General features: G+C 44.1%; 1 protein-coding gene across 1 annotated transcript; it reads left to right on the top strand.

Annotated features, from left to right (window-relative positions):
- The first annotated feature begins 174 nt into the window (after positions 1-174).
- On the top strand, positions 175-23,547 carry LOC311133619 (mitochondrial carnitine/acylcarnitine carrier protein-like). The gene is made up of 8 exons (XM_084167140.1): positions 175-402; positions 8,307-8,399; positions 8,686-8,813; positions 9,158-9,248; positions 9,527-9,644; positions 13,639-13,704; positions 15,151-15,275; positions 20,561-23,547. The coding sequence occupies exons 1-8, from the start codon at positions 301-303 to the stop codon at positions 20,621-20,623; spliced, it is 786 nt and encodes a 261-aa protein (XP_084023266.1). The 5' UTR covers positions 175-300; the 3' UTR covers positions 20,624-23,547.
- The last annotated feature ends 1,447 nt before the right edge of the window (positions 23,548-24,994 follow it).

Genomic DNA, 24,994 nt, shown 5'->3' with positions numbered 1-24,994 from the left:
TTTGAAATAGTATTTGTAGAAGTATGTCCAAGAAGTGCATACAAATGATTACTGTAGTGTAGGCTTACAAATAATATGGAGAGTTGATAGTCGGACACTAAATTGAAGAGGGACCAAAGCATATGTGTAACTGCTTACTCGGTCCGGGCACATATCTGGGTGAAAGGTCCGCACTGGATAACACGACGGTGGATGTCAAGAAAATATAGCTACCTCTCATTTGAATCGATAGTGGTAACGACGCAACATTTTGTGTGTTTCTTTTCTTGTTAGCTAGCTGTCTTTTCTTGAACAGAAACCATGTCTAAACAGCAGGCGATAAGCCCAGGGAAGAACTTCTTCGCTGGGGGCTTTGGTGGTGTCTGCTTGGTCTTCGCTGGACATCCACTTGATACCATAAAAGTAATTATTTATTTCTCGCAAAGTAACTCATTGCTCATCTAGCTAGCTAGCTAAGTTAATAACAAAGTAGCTAACTGCTATTATCTTGCCTCCTGTGCTTGCCTCGCGAGACTAACTTTCATTGGTCTCTGCTGCTTGCAGCATTCCTAGGAAAGTAATCAATACAAATTTATCTTTAGAGATGTATAATTGGTTACTGGATGTTAGTGTCGTTGTTCTTTAAATTTGATAGAACTCATGACATGGACTGTCAGTTGACACAATGAGCGCTTCACTGAGCTGTAGTGTTGTGCAGTTTGCGAACGATTCGTTATTTTTGAGCGACTTTTTACTGACTCGAGAGTCATGATTCGTTTTTTCCGAGTGACTCCTTCATTTTAGTCCTTCATTCTACCTGCTGGCCCAACCTGGTGTCAGAGCATTTCGTATTATTATGTACTTAAATCTGGAACCAACTGTTACGTTTCGTATGGTATGTATTACTTTGTGGCTGTCCATCACCCATTTCGTATGATATGTTGAGAATTACAATTCATATTATATGTTACGAATTTGCAAAATGCATGATATTAGCTAGCTGGCTAACGTTAGCTAGGCTAGGGGTTACAGTTAAGTTTAGGAGGTAGGTTAAAGGGTTAGTGGAAGGGTTAGTTAACATGCTAAGTAGTTGCAAAGTAGATAAAAAAGTTGTTAGTACTGGAAAAGTTGCTAATTAACTAAAATGCTAAAGTTGTCCGTGATTAAATTTGAACTCGCAACCTTTGGGTTGCTAGACGCTCACGTTATACGCCCACACCCACCCACCCACCCACCCACCCACCCACCCAACAACCCTACTTTTGCTTTTGCCTTAAGTAACCATCTGTTATATCATACTATACAGAACAACAATATAAACACAACATGTAAAGTGTTGGCCACATGTTTCATGAGCTGAAATAAAAGATCCCAGAAATGTCTCTAAAATTTTGTTTAAATCCCTATTGGTGAGCATTTCTCCTTTGCCAAGATAATCTGTCCACCTGACAGGTGTGGCATGTCAACAAGCTTATTAAACAGCATGGTCATTACACAGGTGCACCTTGTGCTGGGGACAATAAAAAGCCACTCTAAAATGTGCAGTTTTGTCACACAACACAATGCCACAGATGTCTCAAGTTTTCAGGGAGCATGCAATTGGCATGCTGACTGCAGGAATGTCCACCAGAGCTGTTGCCAGAGAATTTAATGTTAATTTCTCTACCATAAGCTGCCTCCAACGTAGTTTTAGAGAATTTGGCAGTACGTCCAACCGGCCTCAAAACCGTAGACCACCTGTAACGACGCCAGCCCAGGACCTCCACATCCGGCTTCTTCACCTGCGGAATCGTCTGAGACCAGCCACCTGGACAGCTGATGAAACTGAGGAGTATTTCTGTCTGTAATAAAGCCCTTTTGTGGGGATAAACTCATTCTGATTGGCTGGGCCTTGCTCCCCAGTGGGTGGGCCTATGCCCTCCCAGGTGCACCCTTGGTTGGGCCCCTGCCCAGCCATGTGAAATTCATAGATTAGGGCCTCATTTATTTATTTCAATTGACTGATTTCCTTATATGAACTGTAACTCAGTAAAGTCGTTGAAGTTGTTGCATGTTGTGTTTATATTTTTGTACAGTATAATTTCAACTTCCTGGATTTACATTTACTATGTTACGTCTAGTCTATGCGACCAGGCTGTCTGGCCGCAATCAATTCTACAGCAGGATTAATAATTCTCTAGAGTCTAAAACAATTGGGGGTGGGGGTTATAAAATGAAATATGGAATTGTTTTAAGATGGTCATACCATGGATAATTTAGCTATTTGGTTTGGAATTTTAGGACCCCTTTAGGTATGAAAAATTTAAAAAATGATTTGTTAAATATAGAATTGAGCTTTTAGTACAAAATCCAATAGACACACATTGAATAACACGTTCATAAATGGCAAAAAAGACAGTCAAAAAAGAAATCATAAAGAATAAGGTTTTGACGAGTCTGTCCTATATCTAGGAGATATAAGAAAGCTCAGGAAATATATATATATACAGTTGAAGTTGGAAGTTTACATACACTTAGGTTGGAGTCATTAAAACTCGTTTTTCAACCACTCCACACATTTCTTGTTAACAAACTATAGTTTTGGCAAGTCGGTTAGGACGTCTACTTTGTGCATGACACAAGTAATTTTTCCAACAATTGTTTACAGACAGATTATTTCACTTATAATTCGCTGTATCAAAATTCCAGTGTGTCAGAAGTTTACATACATTAAGTTGACTCTGCCTTTAAACAGCTTAGAAAATTCCAGAAAATGATGTCATGGCTTTAGAAGCTTCTGATAGGCTAATTGACATCATTTGAGTCAATTGGAGGTGTACCTGTGGATGTATTTCAAGGCCTACCTTCAAACTCAGTACCTCTTTGCTTGACATCATCGGAAAATCAAAAGAAATCAGCCAAGACCTCAGAAAAAAAATTGTAGACCTCCACAAGACTGGTTCATCCTTGGGAGCAATTTCCAAATGCCTGAAGGTACCACGTTCATCTGTACAAACAATAGTACGCAAGTATAAACACCATGGGACCACGCAGCCGTCATACCGCTCAGGAAGGAGACGCGTTCTGTCTCCTAGAGATGAACGTACTTTGGTGCGAAAAGTGCAACTCAATCCCAGAACAACAGCAAAGGACCTTGTGAAGATGCTGGAGGAAACAGGTACAAAAGTATCTATATCCACAGTAAAACAAGTCCTATATCGACATAACCTGAAAGGCCGCTCAGCAAGGAAGAAGCCACTGCTCCAAAACTGCCATAAAAAAGCCAGACTACGGTTTGCAACTGCACATGGGGACAAAGATCGTACTTTTTGGAGAAATGTCCTCTGGTCTGATGAAACAAAAATAGAACTGTTTGGCCATAATGACCATCGTTATGTTTGGAGGAAAAAGGGGAAAGCTTGCAAGCCGAAGAACACCATCCCAACCGTGAAGCACGGGGGTGGCAGCATCATGCTGTGGGGGTGCTTTGCTGCAGGAGGGACTGGTGCATTTCACAAAATAGATAGCATCATGAGGAAGGAAAATTATGTGGATATATTGAAGCAACATCTCAAGACATCAGTCAGGAAGTTAAATCTTGGTCGCAAATGGGTCTTCCAAATGGACAATGACCCAAAGTGTACTTCCAAAGTTGTGGCAAAATGGCTTAAGGACAACAAAGTCAAGGTATTGGAGTGGCCATCACAAAGCCCTGACCTCAATCCTATAGAACATTTGTGGGCAGAACTGAAAAAGCGTGTGCGAGCAAGGAGGCCTACAAACCTGACTCAGTTACACCAGCTCTGTCAGGAGGAATGGGCCAAAATTCACCCAACTTATTGTGGGAAGCTTGTGGAAGGCTACCCAAAACGTTTGACCCAAGTTAAACAATTTAAAGGCAATGCTACCAAATACTAATTGAGTGTATGTTGACTCAAATTATGTAAATTAGCCTATCAGAAGCTTCTAAAGCCATGACATCATTTTCTGGAATTTCCCAAGCTGTTTAAAGGCACAGTCAACTTAGTGTATGTAAACTTCTGACCCACTGGAATTGTGATACAGTGAATTATAAGTGAAATAATCTGTCTGTAAACAATTGTTGGAAAAATTACTTGTGTCATGAACAAAGTAGATGTCCTAAACGACTTTTCAAAACTATACTTTGTTAACAAGGCATTTGTGGAGTGGTTGAAAAATGAGTTTTAATGACTCCAACCTAAGTGTATGTAAACTTCCGACTGTATATGTATATATATATATATATATATATATATATATATATATATATATATATATATTTGCAAGAGAAAAAAATACATATGGGGGATTGGAAGTGATGCAGACAATTACATTGATGGAAGTTACAATCTATCTGCAATATTAAAGCTGATCAAACAAAAACAGAGGTACCTCTGCTGCAGAGGATTAGTTCATTAGAGTTAACTGCACCTCAGAAATTGCAGCCCATATAAATGCTTCCCAGAGTTCAAGTAACAGACACATCTCAACATCAACTGTTCAGAGGAGACTGCATGAATCAGGCCATCATGGTTGAATTACTGCAAAGAAAACACTACTAAAGGACACCAATAAGAAGAAGAGACTTTCTTGGGCCAAGAAACACGAGCAATGGACATTAGACCGGTGGAAATCTGTCCTTTGGTCTGATGAGTCCAAATTTGTGCTGCATCAGATGACCTGGCCTCCACAATTACCCGACCTCAACCCAATTGAGATGGTTTGGGATGAGTTGGACCGCAGAGTGAAGGAAAAGCAGCCAACAAGTGCTCAGCATATGTGGGAACTCCTTCAAGACTGTTGGAAAAGCATTTCTCATGAAGCTGGTTGAGAGAATGCCAAGAGTGTGCAAAGCTGTCATCAAGGCAAAGGGTGGCTACTTTGAAGAATCTCAAATATAAAATATATTTTGATTTGTTTAACACTTTTTTGGTTACTACATGATTCCATATGTGTTATTTCATAGTGTTGATGTCTTCACTATTATTCTTGTCACGGTTTCGGCCGAGACTGCTCCTCCTCCTGGTTCGGGCAGGCTTCGGCGTTCGCCTTCCCCGGAGTACTAGCTGCCACCGTTGAATGTTTCGTGGTGTGATTGCTTTGGTCTGTCTTGTACACCTGTGTCTGTTTGTGTTCTGATTACGTGTCCTATAAGTTCCCTGTTTTGTATTGGTTAGATTGTGTGTTGTTGTCTGCCTGTATTTCGGAGCTGCGTGTTGACGCTCTGTTTGTTTGTTTAATGTTTACGCATGGTTTACGTATTCACTCGCCTCTGTTTGTTTCGAGGCTGTGTATTGGATTTTTTGCACTTTTGACTAGTAAAGTCTGTTGGACGAAGCCTCTGTGTCCTGCGCCTGACTCCTCCACCACATCCACATCGGTTCATCTGACAATTCTACAATGTAGAAAATAGTAAATATAAAGAAAAACCTTTGAATGAGTAGATGTCAACTTTTGACTGGTACTGTATATATATAAGAATTGTTGTATTATTATTTGTAATTATTATTTACACATTTAACCCTTTTTTGGGGGTAGGCACAAAACGACCTCCATACTTCCATTCATTTTTTAAACCTGTACAGGTTACCTTCAGACGAGTCCCGGGACACTTAAGGGGGAATCATAGAGCAAACTGGAGAACACCATCATGTTCGTGAGAATCTCCTCTTTCCACAGTGGGGTCACATTAGTTTGTAGCCCAAACGGGTCAGACCCGTCAAACTGTACCGACTTCAGACGGCTTATGGGGATGATAGAGCAAATAGGAGACCACCATTGTGTTCGTGACAGTATAATTAGTTTTAGGCCAAACCGTACAGCCGTTTTCGTGAGAAGACCGATTTTCAGGATGTCTCATGGTCTGACAATCACAGCTGTAGCTCAGTCACCTTCCACCTGCTGATATGGAAGGCCGCCATAGGCGGATGCAGTAGATTGAGACGCAGCCCATGCAGATATCTCTAGCTTAACCTGACCGGATTTCGATGGGTATTTTTTTATTAAGTTACTTATATTCACGCACTGATGCGTCAATAGACTCTAGGGGGTTTTAATATGCGCTCCTCTGGCTCAGCGGCTCTGGAGACATACTCTGACCAGCAACTGTCTATCATGTGCCCGAGGGAAAATAGATCATGCTGCATGAATACAATGAATTGATTATTTAATGTCATGATGGACAAAGCTTTGTAAAACCAAAACATACACAGCCTCTGTTCAACAAACTCACTCAAGAACGAATCGTTTGGGGGACAGCAGTTCGCGAACGATAGTGTGCCTAACACTCTCACGGCAGTCAAGCATTACATTCCGCCGAGAGTCGCTTACAATCTAGTCTGGTTGCGGCCACAACTAGACCTAGTTTCAAGAACTAATCTTATTTTTATGCCTAGCAATCAACAAATGTAGGCTACATTTTTTAAAGCACAAGTCTCAGTCACAAATGTCAGCTCGAATAAGCCCCCTATTGAGCAGAAGCCAGAAAAAAGTTGCACTGAAAGCCTTTGAGAGCTTGCTGGTCCTCGTCAGCCTACCAAAGGAAGATACTGCAGTGTGCCTGGCTGAAAGCACCCCACTGTGTCAGCTACTGGCTGAGCGGTTGTGTGAGCTCTACAGCCAGCTCCCGGCTACGCTGGAACCTGCAGACATCCACAGTTTCCCCCAGACCCACTGGAGGTGAGCTTAGTGGCCCAGAGCATGCAGGAGCCCTTACCGGTGAACGATGTACTGAAAACTCAATATAGTCATGATTCTACAAGCCTCTCGTTCACGCCATTCACCACAAGGGGCTTATTGGCGCTGTCATTTGTGACACTTGTAAAAGTGTGCTTTAAACAATGTACATTTGGCATACAAATAAGATTATTTCTTGGTACATTTGAAACGAGATCTAGTTGTGGCCGCAACCTATGGAACGCCATTTGGGTCTTGGCGTGTCGAAAAAGATACACGTCGGTTGGGCTTGTTGACCAATCGGCACCTGAATATGACTGCACGTCGCATAGTTTGACACGTTCATTGTTTTTTTGCGTAGTTACACATAGATTGCACTCACTAGTGTTTCATGTGTCACAGTGATTCACCAATGCGTGTGCTGTGATGCTGGTGGGGTTGTCTTGGGCGCGGACGCGCTTCGAGGCTCTGGGACAGTGCTGGTCATGGGAGGAGCTGGCTAGCTGATGGATGCAAACAATGTTCTTCCCCCAAAACATAGCAAAACGACGGTCTGTGTCAGTAGCTATAGTTAACTAACTATCTAGCTAGCTAGGTGTCATCATCTAAAATACCCCTAATTTTATAAAACAGTTCTTATTTGATTAATGATGGTCAGACCCACCTATGTGAGGCTAGACACAATAAGGATAAGCCACAATTTGCGGTTCGCCTTCAAAGTAAAAGTATCTAATTGAAAGTGATCCAAATGAATACAAATAGTGCCATAATTGAATAGATCATGCTATACGAGGTTGGAATGTTATATAAATCCAACAAAAGACAATTTGTTAATTTGATTAATCTGTTTCAATCAGACTGTGGATGTATTAGACTTTAGAATTGCATTGGAATCCTCTGTAGCTCAATTGGTAGAGCATGGCGCTTGTAACGCCAGGGTAGTGGGTTCGATCCCCGGGACCACCCATACATAAAAATGTATGCACACATGACTGTAAGTCGCTTTGGATAAAAGCGTCTGCTAAATGGCTTATTATTATTATTATTGTGAAGGACATGTGAACGAAATGCTGGGCAGGCCATTATTTTGGCTACCATGGCTATGCCCCATAGGAAGATAATGCCCCCATCCACAGGGCACCAGTGGTTACTGAATGGTTTGATGAGCATGAAAACAATGTAATCCATATACCATAGCCGTCTCAGCCACCAGATCTCAACCCAATTGATCACTTATCTGAGATTCTGGTGCGCCGCCTGATTCTAGAGCGGCGCCTGAGACAGCGTTTCCCACCACCACCATCTACAAAACACCAAATGATGGAATTTCTCATGGAAGAGTTGTGTCGCATCCCTCCAATAGAGTTCCAGACACTTGTAGAATCTATGCCAAGGTGCATTGAAGCTGTTCTGGCTTGTGGTGACCCAACGCCCTATTAAGAAACGTTATGTTGGTTATTTTGGCAGTTACCTGTATATGGCCATTTCTGTCATACTGCACTATATTAAGCCTATGACAGTGGCCAGTCATTACAGATGTATATCATCTGAGCCACTTATAGGAAATAAGAAATAAATGTTCCTCTATACAGAAGTAATATCATGTGTGTAGGCCTATATGGTGAGTGTGTTCATATCCTCCTCTCTCTTAGGTGCGTATTCAGACCATGCCTGTGCCCGGCCCTGGCGAGAGCCCCCTGTATAGAGGCACCTTTGATTGTTTTAAACAGACCCTTGCCAAAGAGGTGGGTAGTAGTAGCCTATGGCTTTCTGGGTAGTAGTAGCCTATGGCTTTCTGGGTAGTAGTAGCCTATGGCTTTCTGGGTAGTAGTAGCCTATGGCTTTCTAGGTAGTAGTAGCCTATGGCTTTCTGGGTAGTAGTAGCCTATGGCTTTCTGGGTAGTAGTAGCCTATGGCTTTCTGGGTAGTAGTAGCCTATGGCTTTCTGCTGTTGAATGTATTTGTTTTGTTCACCTCTCTTTGCTCTCTCTTTTTATTCATTCCTTCTCTCTCTCATTTTCTCTATTACAGGGGTTCAAAGGCCTGTATAAAGGCATGGCGGCCCCTATCATTGGAGTCACACCCATGTTCGCTGTCTGCTTCTTTGGCTTTGGCCTGGGCAAGAAACTACAACAGAAAACCCCAGACCAAGTCCTTACGTAGGTGAATGTTCCATAGTAGAGTGTCTTCACCCATTTTTATGTTGAAAGAGTGTGCGCGGGCATGTGTGTTGCGTGGGCGTATGGTTGTGTTTGTTTATGCGTATGGTTGTGTGTGTGTATGCATATGGTTGTGTGTGTGTATGCGTATGGTTGTGTGTGTGTATGCGTATGGTTGTGTGTGTGTATGCGTATGGTTGTGTGTGTGTATGCGTATGGTTGTGTGTGTGTATGCGTATGGTTGTGTGTGTGTATGCGTATGGTTGTGTGTGTGTATGCGTATGGTTGTGTGTGTGTGTTTGTGTGTTTGTGTTGTGCATAACCCCATCTGCTGTCCTTCTCAGGTATCCACAGCTGTTTGCTGCCGGGATGCTGTCAGGCGTGTTCACCACAGCCATCATGGCCCCTGGAGAACGCATCAAGTGTCTCCTACAGGTCAGAAACACACTTAAAGTACACCACGCACAACTGGGCTTAGGTTAACAGGCTTAAGTTAACCTAGGCCTGTTATCCTAAACCCAGTTAACGGAGATGGTTCAGTGAACCCCTCTCATGTGATTCAAAACCTTGCCTGAGTCCTGAAGACTTGTGCTTGCTCCCTGAGTTAATGCCTAGGCTTTAGCTCAGCATGCTAACACAGTCTTGTGGCATGCAGAAGTCCCGGGGTTTGAACCCAGTTGATTATGTAGCATGTGATGTGGATGTGTGTATAGATCCAGGCTGCCAGAGGGGAGGTGAAGTATGCTGGTCCCATGGACTGTGTGAAGCAGCTGTACAAAGAGAGCGGGATCAGGGGAATCTACAGAGGAACTGCTCTCACCCTCATGAGAGGTACTTCCTGACAGACTGAATATATATCCTATACCCCTGTCTCTAATATCTAACTCTACTGACTGACTGACTGAATATACAGTATATCCTATACCCCTGTCTCTAATATATAACTTTACTGACTGACTGAATATATATCCTATACCCCTGTCTCAAATATCTAACTCTACTGACTGACTATCTGAATATATATCCTATACCCCTGTCTTTAATATCTAACTCTACTGACTGACTGACTGAATATACACTACCCGTCAAAAGTTTGGACACACCTACTCATTCAAGAGTTTTTCTTTATTTTTACAATTTTTACATTGTAGAATAATAGTGAAGACATCAAAACTATGAAATAACACATATGGAATCATATAGTAACCAAAAAAGTGTTAAACAAATCAACATACATTTTATATTTGAGATTCTTCAAATAGCCACCCTTTGCCTTGATAGGTAGTCACCTGGAATGCATTTCAACTAACAGGTGTGCCTTCTTAAAAGTTAATTTGTGGAATTTCATTCCTTAATGCGCTTGAGCCAATTAGTTGTGTTGTGACAAGGTAGGGGGTGTTTACAGAGGATAGCCCTATTTGGTAAAAGACCAAGTCCATATTATGGCAAGAACAGCTCAAATAAGCAAAGATAAATGACAGTCCATCATTACTTTAAGACATTAAGGTCAGTCAATCCGGAACATTTCTTTGAAAGTTTCTTCAAGTCCAGTCGCAAAAAACATCAAGCGCTATGATGAAACTGGCTCTCATGAGGACCGCCACAGGAATGGAAGACCCAGAGTTACCTCTGCTGCAGAGGATAAGTTCATTAGAGTTAACAGCACCTCAGAAATTGCAACCCAAATAAATGCTTGACAGAGTTCAAGTCACAGACACATCTCAACATCAACTGTTCAGAGGGGACTGTGTGAATCAGGCCTTCATGGTCGAATTGCTGCAAAGAAACCACTACTAAAGGACACCAATAAGAAGAAGAGACCTGCTTGGGCCAAGAAACACGAGCAATGGACATCCAAATTGGAGATTTTTGGTTCCAACCGCCGTGTCTTTGTGAGGCGCGGTGTGGGTGAACGGATGATCTCTGCATGTGTAGTTCCCACCGTAAAGCATGGAGGAAGAGGTGTTATGGTGTGGGGGTGCTTTGCTGGTGATTCATTTAGAATTCAAGGCAACTTAACCAGCATGGCTACCACAGCATTCTGCAGCGATACGCCATCCCATCTGGTTTGGGCTTAGTGGGACTATAATTTGTTTTTCAACAGGACAATGACCCAACACACCTCCAGGCTGTGTAAGGGCTATTTTACCAAGAAAGAGAGTGATGGAGTGCAGCATCAGATGACCTGGCCTCCACAATCCCCTTACTCAACCCAATTGAGATGGTTTGGGATGAGTCAAATGGCAGAGTGAAGGAAAAGCAGCCAACAAGTGCTCAGCATATGTGGGAACTCCTTCAAGACTGTTGGAAAAGCATTCCTCATGAAGCTGGTTGAGAGAATGTCAAAAGTGTGCAAAGCTGTCTACAAGGCAAAGGCTGGCTACTTTGAAGAATCTAAAATCTAAAATATATATTTCATTTGTTTAACACTTCTTTGGTTACTACATGATTCCATATGTGTTATTTTGTAGTTTTGATGTCTTCACTATTATTCTACAATGTAAAAAATAGTAAAAATAAAGAAAAACTCTTGAATGAGTAGGTGTGTCCAAACTTTTGACGGGTAGTGTATGTCTGTTTTGAAGTGTATGCAAATAGATTATACAAGTGGTTAGGCATTTTCAACATACAAATATTTCTTAAAAAGACTAGAAGAGAAGTAGTCAATTTCTCCTCAACCATGAAAGACTATCATGCATGCTGTTGATGTTAGTTCTGTGTGTGTGTAGAAAATAGTAAAAATAAAGAAAAACCCTTGAATGAGTAGGTGTGTCCAAACTTTTGACTGGTAGTGTATATCCTATACCCCTGTCTCTAATATCTAACTCTACTGACTGACTGACTGAATATATATCCTATACCCCTGTCTCTAATATCTAACTCTACTGACTGACTGACTGACTGACTGACTGACTGACTGAATATACAGTATATCCTATACCCCTGTCTCTAATATACAGTGGGGGAAAAAAGTATTTAGTCAGCCACCAATTGTGCAAGTTCTCCCACTTAAAAAGATGAGAGAGGCCTGTAATTTTCATCATAGGTACACGTCAACTATGACAGACAAAATGAGAATTTTTTTTCCAGAAAATCACATTGTAGGATTTGTAATGAATTTATTTGCAAATTATGGTGGAAAATAAGTATTTGGTCAATAACAAACGTTTCTCAATACTTTGTTATATACCCTTTGTTGGCAATGACACAGGTTAAATGTTTTCTGTAAGTCTTCACAAGGTTTTCACACACTGTTGCTGGTATTTTGGCCCATTCCTCCATGCAGATCTCCTCTAGAGCAGTGATGTTTTGGGGCTGTCGCTGGGCAACACGGACTTTCAACTCCCTCCAAAGATTTTCTATGGGGTTGAGATCTGGAGACTGGCTAGGCCACTCCAGGACCTTGAAATGCTTCTTACGAAGCCACTCCTTCGTTGCCCGGGCAGTGTGTTTGGGATCATTGTCATGCTGAAAGACCCAGCCACGTTTCATCTTCAATGCCCTTGCTGATGGAAGGAGGTTTTCACTCAAAATCTCACGATACATGGCCCCATTCATTCTTTCCTTTACACGGATCAGTCGTCCTGGTCCCTTTGCAGAAAAACAGCCCCAAAGCATGATGTTTCCACCCCCATGCTTCACAGTAGGTATGGTGTTCTTTGGATGCAACTCAGCATTCTTTGTCCTCCAAACACGACGAGTTGAGTTTTTACCAAAAAGTTATATTTTGGTTTCATCTGACCATATGACATTCTCCCAATCCTCTTCTGGATCATCCAAATGCACTCTAGCAAACTTCAGACGGGCCTGGACATGTACTGGCTTAAGCAGGGGGACACGTCTGGCACTGCAAGATTTGAGTCCCTGGCGGCGTAGTGTGTTACTGATGGTAGGCTTTGTTACTTTGGTCCCAGCTCTCTGCAGGTCATTCACTAGGTCCCCCCGTGTGGTTCTGGGATTTTTGCTCACCGTTCTTGTGATCATTTTGACCCCACGGGGTGAGATCTTGCGTGGAGCCCCAGATCGAGGGAGATTATCAGTGGTCTTGTATGTCTTCCATTTCCTAATAATTGCTCCCACAGTTGATTTCTTCAAACCAAGCTGCTTACCTATTGCAGATTCAGTCTTCCCAGCCTGGTGCAGGTCTACAATTTTGTTTCTGGTGTCCTTTGACAGCTCTTTGGTCTTGGCCATAGTGGAGTTTGGAGTGTGACTGTTTGAGGTTGTGGACAGGTGTCTTTTATACTGATAACAAGTTCAAACAGGTGCCATTAATACAGGTAACGAGTGGAGGACAGAGGAGCCTCTTAAAGAAGAAGTTACAGGTCTGTGAGAGCCAGAAATCTTGCTTGTTTGTAGGTGACCAAATACTTATTTTCCACCATAATTTGCTAATAAATTCATTAAAAATCCTACAATGTGATTTTCTGGAATTTTTTTCCTCAATTTGTCTGTCATAGTTGACGTGTACCTATGATGAAAATTACAGGCCTCTCTCATCTTTTTAAGTGGGAGAACTTGCACATTTGGTGGCTGACTAAATACTTTTTTTCCCCACTGTATAACTTTACTGACTGACTGAATATATATCCTATACCCCTGTCTCTAATATCTAACTCTACTGACTGACTGAATATATATCATATACCCCTGTCTCTAATATCTAACTCTACTTGACTGACTGACTGAATATATATCATATACCCCTGTCTCTAATATCCAACTCTTTATCTAAAATCTAGATATTTTTGTTCAGTAGTGATTGTGTTATTAGACAACTGTGAGTTTGTGCCAGTGATTCTGACAGTCTGACTTTGTTTCTCAGACGTGCCAGCCAGTGGGATGTATTTCATGACCTATGAATGGTTGAAGCACCTCCTCACACCAGAGGGTAAGAGGTGAGTGTGTGTTTACTCTGTGTGTCTGTGTGCGCGTTTCTGCGTGTGTATGCAAGGGTTGGGGTCAATTTGACTTGAAGTCAGTCATTTCAGGAAGTAATCTGAAATTCCAATTCAATAATTGAAAAAAGGGCATCTACAGTGCCTTTGGAAAGTATTCACACCCCTTGACTTTTTCCACATTTTGTGTTACAGCCTGAATTTAGATATTCAACCCCTTTGTTACGTCAAGCCTAAATAAGTTCAGGAGTAAAAAGGTGCTTAACAAGTCACATAATATCTCATCTCTGTACCCCACACATACAATTATCTGTAAGGTCCCTCAGTCAAGCAGTGAATTTCAAACACAGATTCAACCACAAAGACCAGGGAGGTTTTCCAATGCCTCGCGAAGAAGGGCACCTATTGGTAGATATTATTATTTGTTATTTTTTTAACTGACATTGACTATCTCTTTGAGCATGGTGAAGTTATTAATTACACTTTGGATGGTGTATCAATACACCCAGTCACTACAAAGATACAGACGTCCTTCCTAACTCAGTTGCCGTAGAGGAAGGAAACTGCTCAGGGATTTCGCCATGAGGCCAATGGTGACTTTAAAACAGTAACAGAGTTTAATGGCTGTGATTGGAGAAAACTGAGGATGGATCAACAACATTGTAGTTACTCCACAATACTAACCTAATTGACAGAGTGAAAAGAAGGAAGGCTGTACAGAATAAAATATATTCCAAAACATGCATCCTGTTTGCAACAAGGCACTTAAGTAATACTGAAAATTGTGGCAAAGCAATTAACTTTTTGTCCTGAATGTTGCTGCTACCGTCTCTTATGACCGAAAAGAGCTTCTGGACATCAGAACAGCGATTACTCACCTCGAACTGGACGGAGATTTTTTCTTTAATGAGTCCGACGCGAAGGATATACTGCTTCCCCCGAGACCAGGCACAAATCCCTGTCATTCGTGCGAAGAAAAGACGGAAATACAGGGGGCGGAGGTTGGGGTGCCTTGTGAGAATTTGTCGGCAAGTGGGTAAACCCACCCGTTTGTTTTTACACTGCTGCTACCTTTATGGTAGTGGCCAGACGGAAGCCACTCCTCAGTAAAAGGCACATGACAGCCCGCTTGGAGTTTGCCAAAAGGCACCTAAAGGACTCTCAGACCATGAGAAACAAGATTCTCTGCTCTGATGAAACCAAGATTGAACTCTTTGGCCTGAATGCCAAGCGTCACGTCTGGAGGAAACCTGGCACCATCCCTACGATAAATGTGCAAACATTTCTAAAAATCTGTTTTTGCTTTGTCATTATGGGATATTGTGTGTACCCTAATGGTTTCTCTCTCCTACCAGCCCCTGAAGGGAAGTGCCCTAATGGTTTCTCACTCCTCCCAGCCCCTGAGGGGAAGTACCCTAATGGTTTCTCTCTCCTCCCAGCCCCTGAAGGGAAGTACCCTAATGGTTTCCGGGACGTTCTACGAGAGCTGCTGAGAGAGGAGGGCATGGCCTCTCTGTACAAAGGCTTTACCGCTGTCATGCTCAGAGCTTTCCCTGCCAATGCAGTGAGTACAAACACTCTACTCACATACAGCACATACAGCCTGTTAACTCTTGTTACAGGTTTTGTTTTTTCCATTTGTGTTTTGAGGTTGGACTTTAGCACGTATAGCTCGTTAGCACGTAGGGCGCACCGATTTGTCAGCTCGTTAGTCAGTATGTATTACACCTGTGCTGGTTTGTCATCTCGTTAGTGGGACGCTATTTCACCTGGGCTGGCCCCATGCTCCAGTGGTCTTGATAGATGCGGAGGGTAAACAGCTTTAGTTGGCTCTCCCTATTTTGATTTCTAGACAAACAATCCTTTATCTGATCCTTTCTGTTTTCATTTTGCTCAACTTTTTGGTTTGCTTCCTGTGTTTAAATTTGGTGTGGGTTTTTCTTTTGTTTGCCTCTTCTTGGGCAAATTTAGTGGGCATTCATGGTGGGTGTCTTTTAGGTTCCAGTTGTTGTTGCTACTCAACTTTCAGTGGACACCCTCATGAGTGTCTTTCAGAACCCCTCCTAAAACCCCACCTGTTTCGTTTTGGTTGTTGTCAGTGACTCTTTATTAGTTCCCCTTCTGATTGAGCGACAGTGTTTGGTTTTCTTGCTGAGGAACGTAACAAAAAGGGGGCTCATCCGGGATTTTGTTTCCCATGAGTATGGTAGTCGCTCTACATTTTACATTTTAGCAGACGCTCTTATCCAGAGTGACTTACAGTTAGTGAGTGCATACATTTTCATACTGGCCCCCCGTGGGAAACGAACCCACAACCCTGGCGTTGCAAGCGCCATGCTCTACCAACTGAGCTACAGGGGACTAGTCACCTACTCTGAAGCTCTGCTGTGCCCAGATATTTGAGTGTTCAAAATACACTTTTGTGGTAGAATTCCTGTCACTGACATCCACCTTGAGGGGTTATAAGATTGGGGAATCATTTTGAAAGTTGCATAAACACACAGGCTAATAAAATAAAGCCATGGACTTTAAGTTGGAAGCATTTGTGGAAAACCCTACATAGGAGATGCTAGATAAATGTACAAAGGCGAATCTGCTTGTCATTGCGAAGCATTATGACATCAAGGTGGCATCTGGCGATCCAAAAGCAGTAGTCAAAGAGTTGATCGGTACTGCTTTGGTGGAGGATGAAATCCTTCTGGAGAGGGAGGTTGATGAAAAGGGTGCTACGGGTAGTGGGGTGAGTCCCATAGACGTGCAACTGAGGGAGATAGAACTAATGGCAAAGTTAGAGTTGGAGCTCAGGGAAAGACAAGATGAGCGTGCAGCCAGACTAGAACAAGAACAACATGCGTATGCCATTCGATTAAAAGAGATGGAGCTGGGAGCACTCCGAATCCAGTCAGGCCATCCTGCACCTCAACAGAGTTTGATCTTGGTCGGAACAGCCGGCGTGTACCGCCTTTCAAGGAAAAGGAGGTGGATGTATATTTTACTCTGTTTGAGCGGAATGCCACATTCCTAAAATGGCTATGACATATTTGGTCACTGCTCCTCCAAAGTGTTCTTGTGGGAAAAGCTTGTTGTGGAAATTCTACACATGGGACACTCAAAGTCAATCTTAAATGAAGTATTGTTTATTAACAGCATGCTGTAGAGGTCACAGTCAAACTTAGATGCATAAAGTACCGGTCTGAAGTGAGCTCCCCCGGGGCAGTCCCGTTAGTTCTCTTACAGTGAGGGAAAAAAGTATTTGATCCCCTGCTGATTTTGTACGTTTGCCCACTGACAAAGAAATGATCAGTCTATAATTTTAATGGTAGGTTTATTTGAACAGTGAGAGACAGAATAACAACAACAAAATCCAGAAAAACGCATGTCAAAAATGTTATAAATTGATTAGCATTTTAATGAGGGAAATAAGTATTTGACCCCCTCTCAATCAGAAAGATTTCTGGCTCCCAGGTGTCTTTTATATAGGTAACGAGCTGAGATTAGGAGCACACTCTTAAAGGAGTGCTCCTAATCTCAGTTTGTTACCTGTATAAAAGACACCTGTCCACAGAAGCAATCAATCAATCAGATTCCAAACTCTCCACCATGGCCAAGAGCTCTCCAAGGATGTCAGGGACAAGACCTACACAAGGCTGGAATGGGCTACAAGACCATCGCCAAGCAGCTTGGTGAGAAGGTGACAACAGTTGGTGTGATTATTCGCAAATGGAAGAAACACAAAATAACTGTCAATCTCCCTCGGCCTGGGGCTCCATGCAAGATCTCACCTCGTGGAGTTGCAATGATCATGAGAACGGTGAGGAATCAGCCCAGAACTACACGGGAGGATCTTGTCAATGATCTCAAGGCAGCTGGGACCATAGTCACCAAGAAAACAATTGGTAACACATTACGCCATGAAGGACTGAAATCCTGCAGCGTCGCAAGGTCCCCCTGCTCAAGAAAGCACATATACATGCCCGTCTGAAGTTTGCCAATGAACATCTGAATGATTCAGAGGAGAACTGGGTGAAAGTGTTGTGGTCAGATGAGACCAAAATGGAGCTCTTTGGCATCAACTCAACTCGCCGTGTTTGGAGGAGGAGGAATGCTGCCTATGACCCCAAGAACACCATCCCCACCATCAAACATGGAGGTGGAAACATTATGCTTTGGGGGTGTTTTTCTGCTAAGGGGACAGGACAACTTCACCGCATCAAAGGGACGATGGACAGGGCCATGTACCATCATATCTTGGGTGAGAACCTTCTTCCCTCAGCCAGGACATTGAAAATGGGTCGTGGATGGGTATTCCAGCATGACAATGACCCAAAACACACGACCAAGGCAACAAAGGAGTGGCTCAAGAAGAAGCACATGAAGGTCCTGGAGTGGCCTAGCTAGTCTCCAGACCTTAATCCCATAGAAAATCTGTGGAGGGAGCTGAAGGTTCGAGTTGCCAAACGTCAGCCTCGAAACTTTAATGACTTGGAGAAGATCTGCAAAGAGGAGTGGGACAAAATCCCTCCTGAGATGTGTGCAAACCTGGTGGCCAACTACAAGAAACGTCTGACCTCTGTGATTGCCAACAAGGGTTTTGCCACCAAGTACTAAGTCATGTTTTGCAGAGGGGTCAAATACTTATTTCCCTCACTGTATATACTTACACAGACAAGTTATATTTGCATGATTTAGCTTATTCATCATTCATCATTAATTCATAATTAACGTTTGGTCCATTCATGTGACAGACCAATACCTCACAAGGCTTCTTCTCTCCAAGCTGAGACCTTGAAACTGAGATATCCTTTTGTTCTCAAAACAAGGTTCTGGGCGTACTGCCAAATTGCACATATTGATAGTGAGGATTTGTTCAATCAGTCACTTGCATGAACACAGAAATTGGTTATTAGAAAAGCACAAACATAATATTTTCCATCACATTCCCTCCTCTTATCACTCAATCTGTCATAATTATCATGAAATTTTATTCATTTAGTTATTACTTAAACTTAAACCACTGACACTTTCATACCCTTCATTCTGGGTTGTAAACAAAATTAACACATAAAACCAGACACTTCATCCTTTCAAACACTTCATTCTGGGTTGTACAATCCAACTTGTAAAACCATTGCAGTAGAATGTTTTAACTTGAGACCTTCGCTTCATTCAGACACGCACCTCTTTCACACTCACACAACTCTCACATCCACATTCACTTGGGACTATTATTTTCATATCTTCCCACACACACACACTAGTGTTCCATTCACACATACAATTTCCCTATATAACATTATAAATCAACTTAGGTATTTACATCCACACCACCCCATGTGCATCTTCAACAATTCTAAATGCCTACAATAACAATAACACTTCGTGCTATTATCAGTGGTTCTCAGACCACGTAGACTTTTCTATCGTTACATCCTATGCACCATATGTATCTTCAACGGTTCTCTTGCCACTACTTCCTTTACATATAAAACAACACGTTGTGCTATTACTAATAGTCCCAGACTACGATGGGCGGTGGTGGATGGAACCCCAGTGGTCCTCTGTAGCTCAGCTGGTAGAGCACGGCGCTTGTAACGCCAAGGTAGTGGGTTCGATCCCCGGGACCACCCATACACAAAAAAAATGTATGCACGCATGACTGTAAGTCGCTTTGGATAAAAGCGTCTGCGAAATGGCATATTATTATATTATAGATAACGTTATAGATCGAAAAACTCAGCTCATAGAACTGGTTGGGGTATTCATTCAGACACACACCTCTTTCACACTCACACAACTCTCACATCCACATTCACTTAGTACTATTCCCAAACACACTCAGTAATCTCCCTTATTACCCCACGTGCATCTTCAACGATTCTCTTGTCGTTACTTCATATACACCATATGTATCTTTCACATACATATATAATAACACCACATGCTATTAGTAGTGGCTGCAGACCACGTAGATCATTATCTTATAAATGCCTAGAGACAGCTGTCAGCGGGGCTTTCCATGGTACCGTTACGCCCTCGCTCTAGTCTTCTCAAAAGACTAGTGAATAGCCTTCTCCTATAAGACTATGGGTACCTTTTTATGCATTACCCGCCTTAATTGTATTGGTTTTATCTTTTATTTGTTAATACAAATTCATTTAAATTTCTTACTGAATTCATTTTCCATCCCTCAATTGTTCGCAGATGATGTGTCTCCACCTGGGCAGCTCACAGTAAGGGTCTGGTCTGGGCGGGTCCTCATCGTCTTTTGGTCAGACAGGAATTTCCCTCATGCTTCATAAAATGCGCCACCAGTTTTCCTCGCAGACCCCCACTGGAAAGCTCTGCAGGCAGAATCAATCATCCTGTTCATTGACGCCAAATTGTTGTGGAAATTCTACACATGGGACACTCTAAGTCAATCTTAAATGAATTAATGTTTATTAACACAAGCTCAGAATGTGTACGCCGCTTTATATCTTGGCCAGAGTTCAGATTATGATACTGTTAACGCAGCTATCCTTAGGGTTTACGAGTTGGTCCCAGAGGCATACAGACAACAGTTCGAGCAACAGTATTTGGTTTTCTTGCTGGTGAACGTAACACTCTCAACACACACTGGTCAGTCAGAAATGGTACTCATACATGCTATGCCCACCATACTCATCACTTAGCCTCATACTACCCCATAATTACAGCACATCATACACTGAATATACATTATGTTTTCGTGCACAAAGCATTGATACCTGCACTACCTGCACTTTACATGCATTATACACTCATCTCTTGCCTGTAAAATGTTACACATGATCATTACAATACAATTAATGTTGATCTCTCTCCTCTTAGGCCTGTTTCCTTGGGTTTGAAATGGCCATGAAGTTCCTGAACTGGGCAGCACCCGGCCTGTGATCCCTGTCCATGGCCCAGACGCCAGAGACACAACATCACTAACACAGTGGAGTACCCATGGACACAGTCAATACTCCAAGTACCTGCAGTACTTGCGTACATATACTCTCACACAGAGATACACATTGGAAGTCTGACTGGCATACAGACTGTGAAAGCTGCACACATTGTAGAGATAGACAGACACAGGGGAGAGACACGCATACACACACACATGAATGTTCTGACTCCTTGGGGTTTTACTTGTATTTGTTTGTTGGTGGGGTTTTTAAAATTAGAAAATAAGTGAATTGTGCCTTACCTTTACTGACTTTGAGTGAGTCTGTATATCAGAGAATAGGTGCATTTTCACAGGTTGCGTGTAATATGTGTTAGTATACCGTGTGTGTGTGTGTGTATGTGTGTGTATGTGTGTGTACAGTGGGGGAAAAAAGTATTTAGTCAGCCACCAACTGTGCAAGTTCTCTCACTTAAAAAGATGAGAGAGGCCTCTAATTTTCATCATAGGTACACGTCAACTATGACAGACAAATTGAGAAAAAAAAATCCAGAAAATCACATTGTAGGATTTTTAATGAATTTATTTGCAAATTATGGTGGAAAATAAGTATTTGGTCACCTACAAACAAGCAAGATTTCTGCCTCTCACAGACCTGTAACTTCTTCTTTAAGAGGCTCCTCTGTCCTCCACTCGTTACCTGTATTAATGGCACCTGTTTGAACTTGTTATCAGTATAAAAGACACCTGTCCACAACCTCAAACAGTTACACTCCAAACTCCACTATGGCCAAGACCAAAGAGCTGTCAAAGGACACCAGAAACAAAATTGTAGACCTGCACCAGGCTGGGAAGACTGAATCTGCAATAGGTAAGCAGCTTGGTTTGAAGAAATCAACTGTGGGAGCAATTATTAGGAAATGGAAGATATACAAGACCACTGATAATCTCCCTCGATCTGGGGCTCCACGCAAGATCTCACCCCGTGGGGTCAAAATGATCACAAGAGCGGTGAGCAAAAATCCCAGAACCACACGGGGGGACCTAGTGAATGACCTGCAGAGAGCTGGGACCAAAGTAACAAAGCCTACCATCAGTAACACACTACGCCGCCAGGGACTCAAATCCTGCAGTGCAAGACGTGTCCCCCTGCTTAAGCCAGTACATGTCCAGGCCCGTCTGAAGATTGCTAGAGTGCATTTGGATGATCCAGAAGAGGATTGGGAGAATGTCGTATGGTCAGATGAAACCAAAATAGAACTTTTTGGTAAAGACTCAACTCGTCGTGTTTGGAGGACAAAGAATGCTGAGTTGCATCCAAAGAACACCATACCTACTGTGAAGCATGGGGGTGGAAACATCATGCTTTTTCTGCAAAGGGACCAGGACGACTGATCCGTGTAAAGGAAAGAATGAATGGGGCCATGTATCGTGAGATTTTGAGTGAAAACCTCCTTCCATCAGCAAGGGCATTGAAGATGAAACGTGGCTGGGTCTTTCAGCATGACAATGATCCCAAACACACCGCCGGGCAACGAAGGAGTGGCTTCGTAAGAAGCATTTCAAGGTCCTGGAGTGGCCTAGCCAGTCTCCAGATCTCAACCCCATAGAAAATCTTTGGAGGGAGTTGAAAGTCTGTGTTGCCCAGCGACAGCCCCAAAACATCACTGCTCTAGAGGAGATCTGCATGGAGGAATGGGCCAAAATACCAGCAACAGTGTGTGAAAACCTTGTGAAGACTTACAGAAAACGTTTGACCTGTGTCATTGCCAACAAAGGGTATATAACAAAGTATTGAGTAACTTTTGTTATTGACCAAATACTTATTTTCCACCATAATTTGCAAATAAATTCATTAAAAATCCTACAATGTGATTTTATGGATTTTTTTTCCTCATTTTGTATGTCATAGTTGACGTGTACCTATGATGAAAATTACAGGCCTCTCTCATCTTTTTAAGTGGGAGAACTTGCACAATTGGTGGCTGACTAAATAAATTTTTTCCCCACTGTATATGCCTTGCCAAACATACCGGTACATTAAAACCTCCCTTAAGGGTCTCATTCCAAACTGTGATCTAATAACCAAATACTTGCATTGGAAATTGTTTGTAGATTGATGAATTAATGAATGAATAGTCATTGCGGATGTAGGCTATGTGTCACGTTCGTTGAGTACAGGATTGGACCAAGGTGCAGCGTGGAATGCATACATGTTTATTCACTAAGTTAACACACGACAAAACAACAAAAGCAACGTAACGTGAAGCTCACAATGGCTACACACAAACAAGCCAAACAAGAGTCAAGATCCCACAACATAGGTAGGCAAAATGGCTACCTAAGTATGATCCCCAATCAGAGACAACGATCGACAGCTGCCTCTGATTGGAAACCACACCCGGCCAACATAGATCTACAAACATAGAATGTACACATAGAAATACACACCCTGACCTAACCAACTAAAGAAAACCGGTCTCTCAAGGCCAGGGCGTGACAGTAACCCCCCCCCCCCCAAAGGTGCGGACTCCGGCCGCAAAACCTAACTTAACAGGGGAGGGTCCGGGTGGGCATCTAGCCTCGGTGGCGGCTCCGACTCCGGGCGTGACGTCCTCTCCCTTACTGCCTCCCCGTTGCACCCCTGGTCCGGTCTGGACGATGCTTCCCCTCTCAGTCCTCCCACGATGCACCAAGCCCTGTCTGGACCCTGGTGTGGGAGGCCCTGACCCTGGAGAGGGGCTAACGTCTGGGCCTGGACCGGTAATCCCCCCGCGATGCACCAAGCCCGGTCTGGATCCTGGTGTGGGAGGCCCCGACCCTGGAGAGGAGTTGACTTCTGGTTCTGGAGTGGAGCCGCCGACCGGAGCTGAACTGGACCCCGGTGGAGCGGACTGCTCTGGCACTGGAGTGGAGCAGCTGACCGGAGCTGGACTGGGCACCGGTGGAGCGGACTGCTCTGGCACTGGAGTGGAGCAGCTGACCGGAGCTGGACTGGGCACCGGTGGAGTGGACTGCTCTGGCACTGGAGTGGAGCAGCTGACCGGAGCGGGACTAGGCACCGGTAGAGCGGACTGCTCTGGCACTGGAGTAGAGCCGCTGACCGGAGCTAGACCAGGCACCGGTGGAGCGGACTGCTCTGGCACCAGCCGTACCGGGCTGGGGACACGCACCACTGGTCTGGTGCGAGGAACAGGCACGGGCCGCACCGGGCTGGGGACACGCACCACTGGTCTGGTGCGAGGAACAGGCACGGGCCGCACCGGGCTGGGAACACGCATCACTGGTCTGGTGCGAGGAGCAGGCACGGGCCGTACCGGACTGGAGACCCGCACCCCTGGTTTGGTGCGAGGAGCAGGCACGGGCCGTGCCGGACTCGAGACACGCACCACAAGTTTGGTGCGGGGAGCAGGTACGGGGCATACCAGGCTGGCGACCCGCACCACTGGTTTGGTGCGGGGAGTAGGTACGATCCGTACCGGACTGGATACACGCACCACTGGTTTGGTGCGGGGAGCAGGTACGATCCGTACCGGACTGGATACACGCACCACTGGTTTGGTGCGGGGATTAGGTACGGTGCGTACCAGGCTGGCGACACGCACCACTGGTTTGGTGCGGGGAGCAGGTACGGGCCGTACCGGACTGGATACACGCACCACTGGTTTGGTGCGGGGAGCAGGTACGGGGCGTACCGGGCTGGCGACACGCACCACTGGTTTGGTGCATGGAGCAGGTACGGGGCGTACCGGGCTGGCGACAAGCACCACTGGTTTGGTGCGGGGAGCAGGTATGGGCCGTACAGGACTGGGGACACGCACCACTGGTTTGGTGCGGGGAGCAGGTACGGGCCATACCGGACTGGATACACGCACCACTGGTTTGGTGCGGGGAGCAGGTACGGGGCGTACCGTGCTGGCGACACGCACCACTGGTTTGGTGCATGGAGCAGGTACGGGGCGTACCGGGCTGGCGACAAGCACCACTGGTTTGGTGCGGGGAGCAGGTATGGGCCGTACAGGACTGGGGACACGCACCACTGGTTTGGTGCGAAGAGCAGGAACAACCCGTCCTGGCTGAACGCTCAGTTTAGCCTGACAAGAGCGGGACGCGGGCACCACTCGCACCGGGCTGTGAATGCGCACTGGAGATACAGTGCGCATCACAGCAGAACAGGGTGCCTGTATGGTCCCACGCTCCTTCTGTTGCCTGGCCAGCTCCTCTCTCCTTGCATCCACTGACTCCTTCTCCCTTTGGGCCTCCTGCAGCGCCTCCTTCGGAAGTGAGAGCTCTTGCTCCCTCTTCTCTAACAGCCCCCGTAATGTGGTGGCCTCCTCTCTCATACTGCTGATCTGCAGGTCTTGGAGGACCTC

The sequence above is a fragment of the Coregonus lavaretus genome (genome assembly GCF_964263955.1).
Source record: "Coregonus lavaretus genome assembly, chromosome: 8".
Taxonomy (NCBI): Eukaryota; Metazoa; Chordata; class Actinopteri; order Salmoniformes; family Salmonidae; genus Coregonus; species Coregonus lavaretus.
This window is presented reverse-complemented; position numbering and strand designations above follow the sequence as displayed.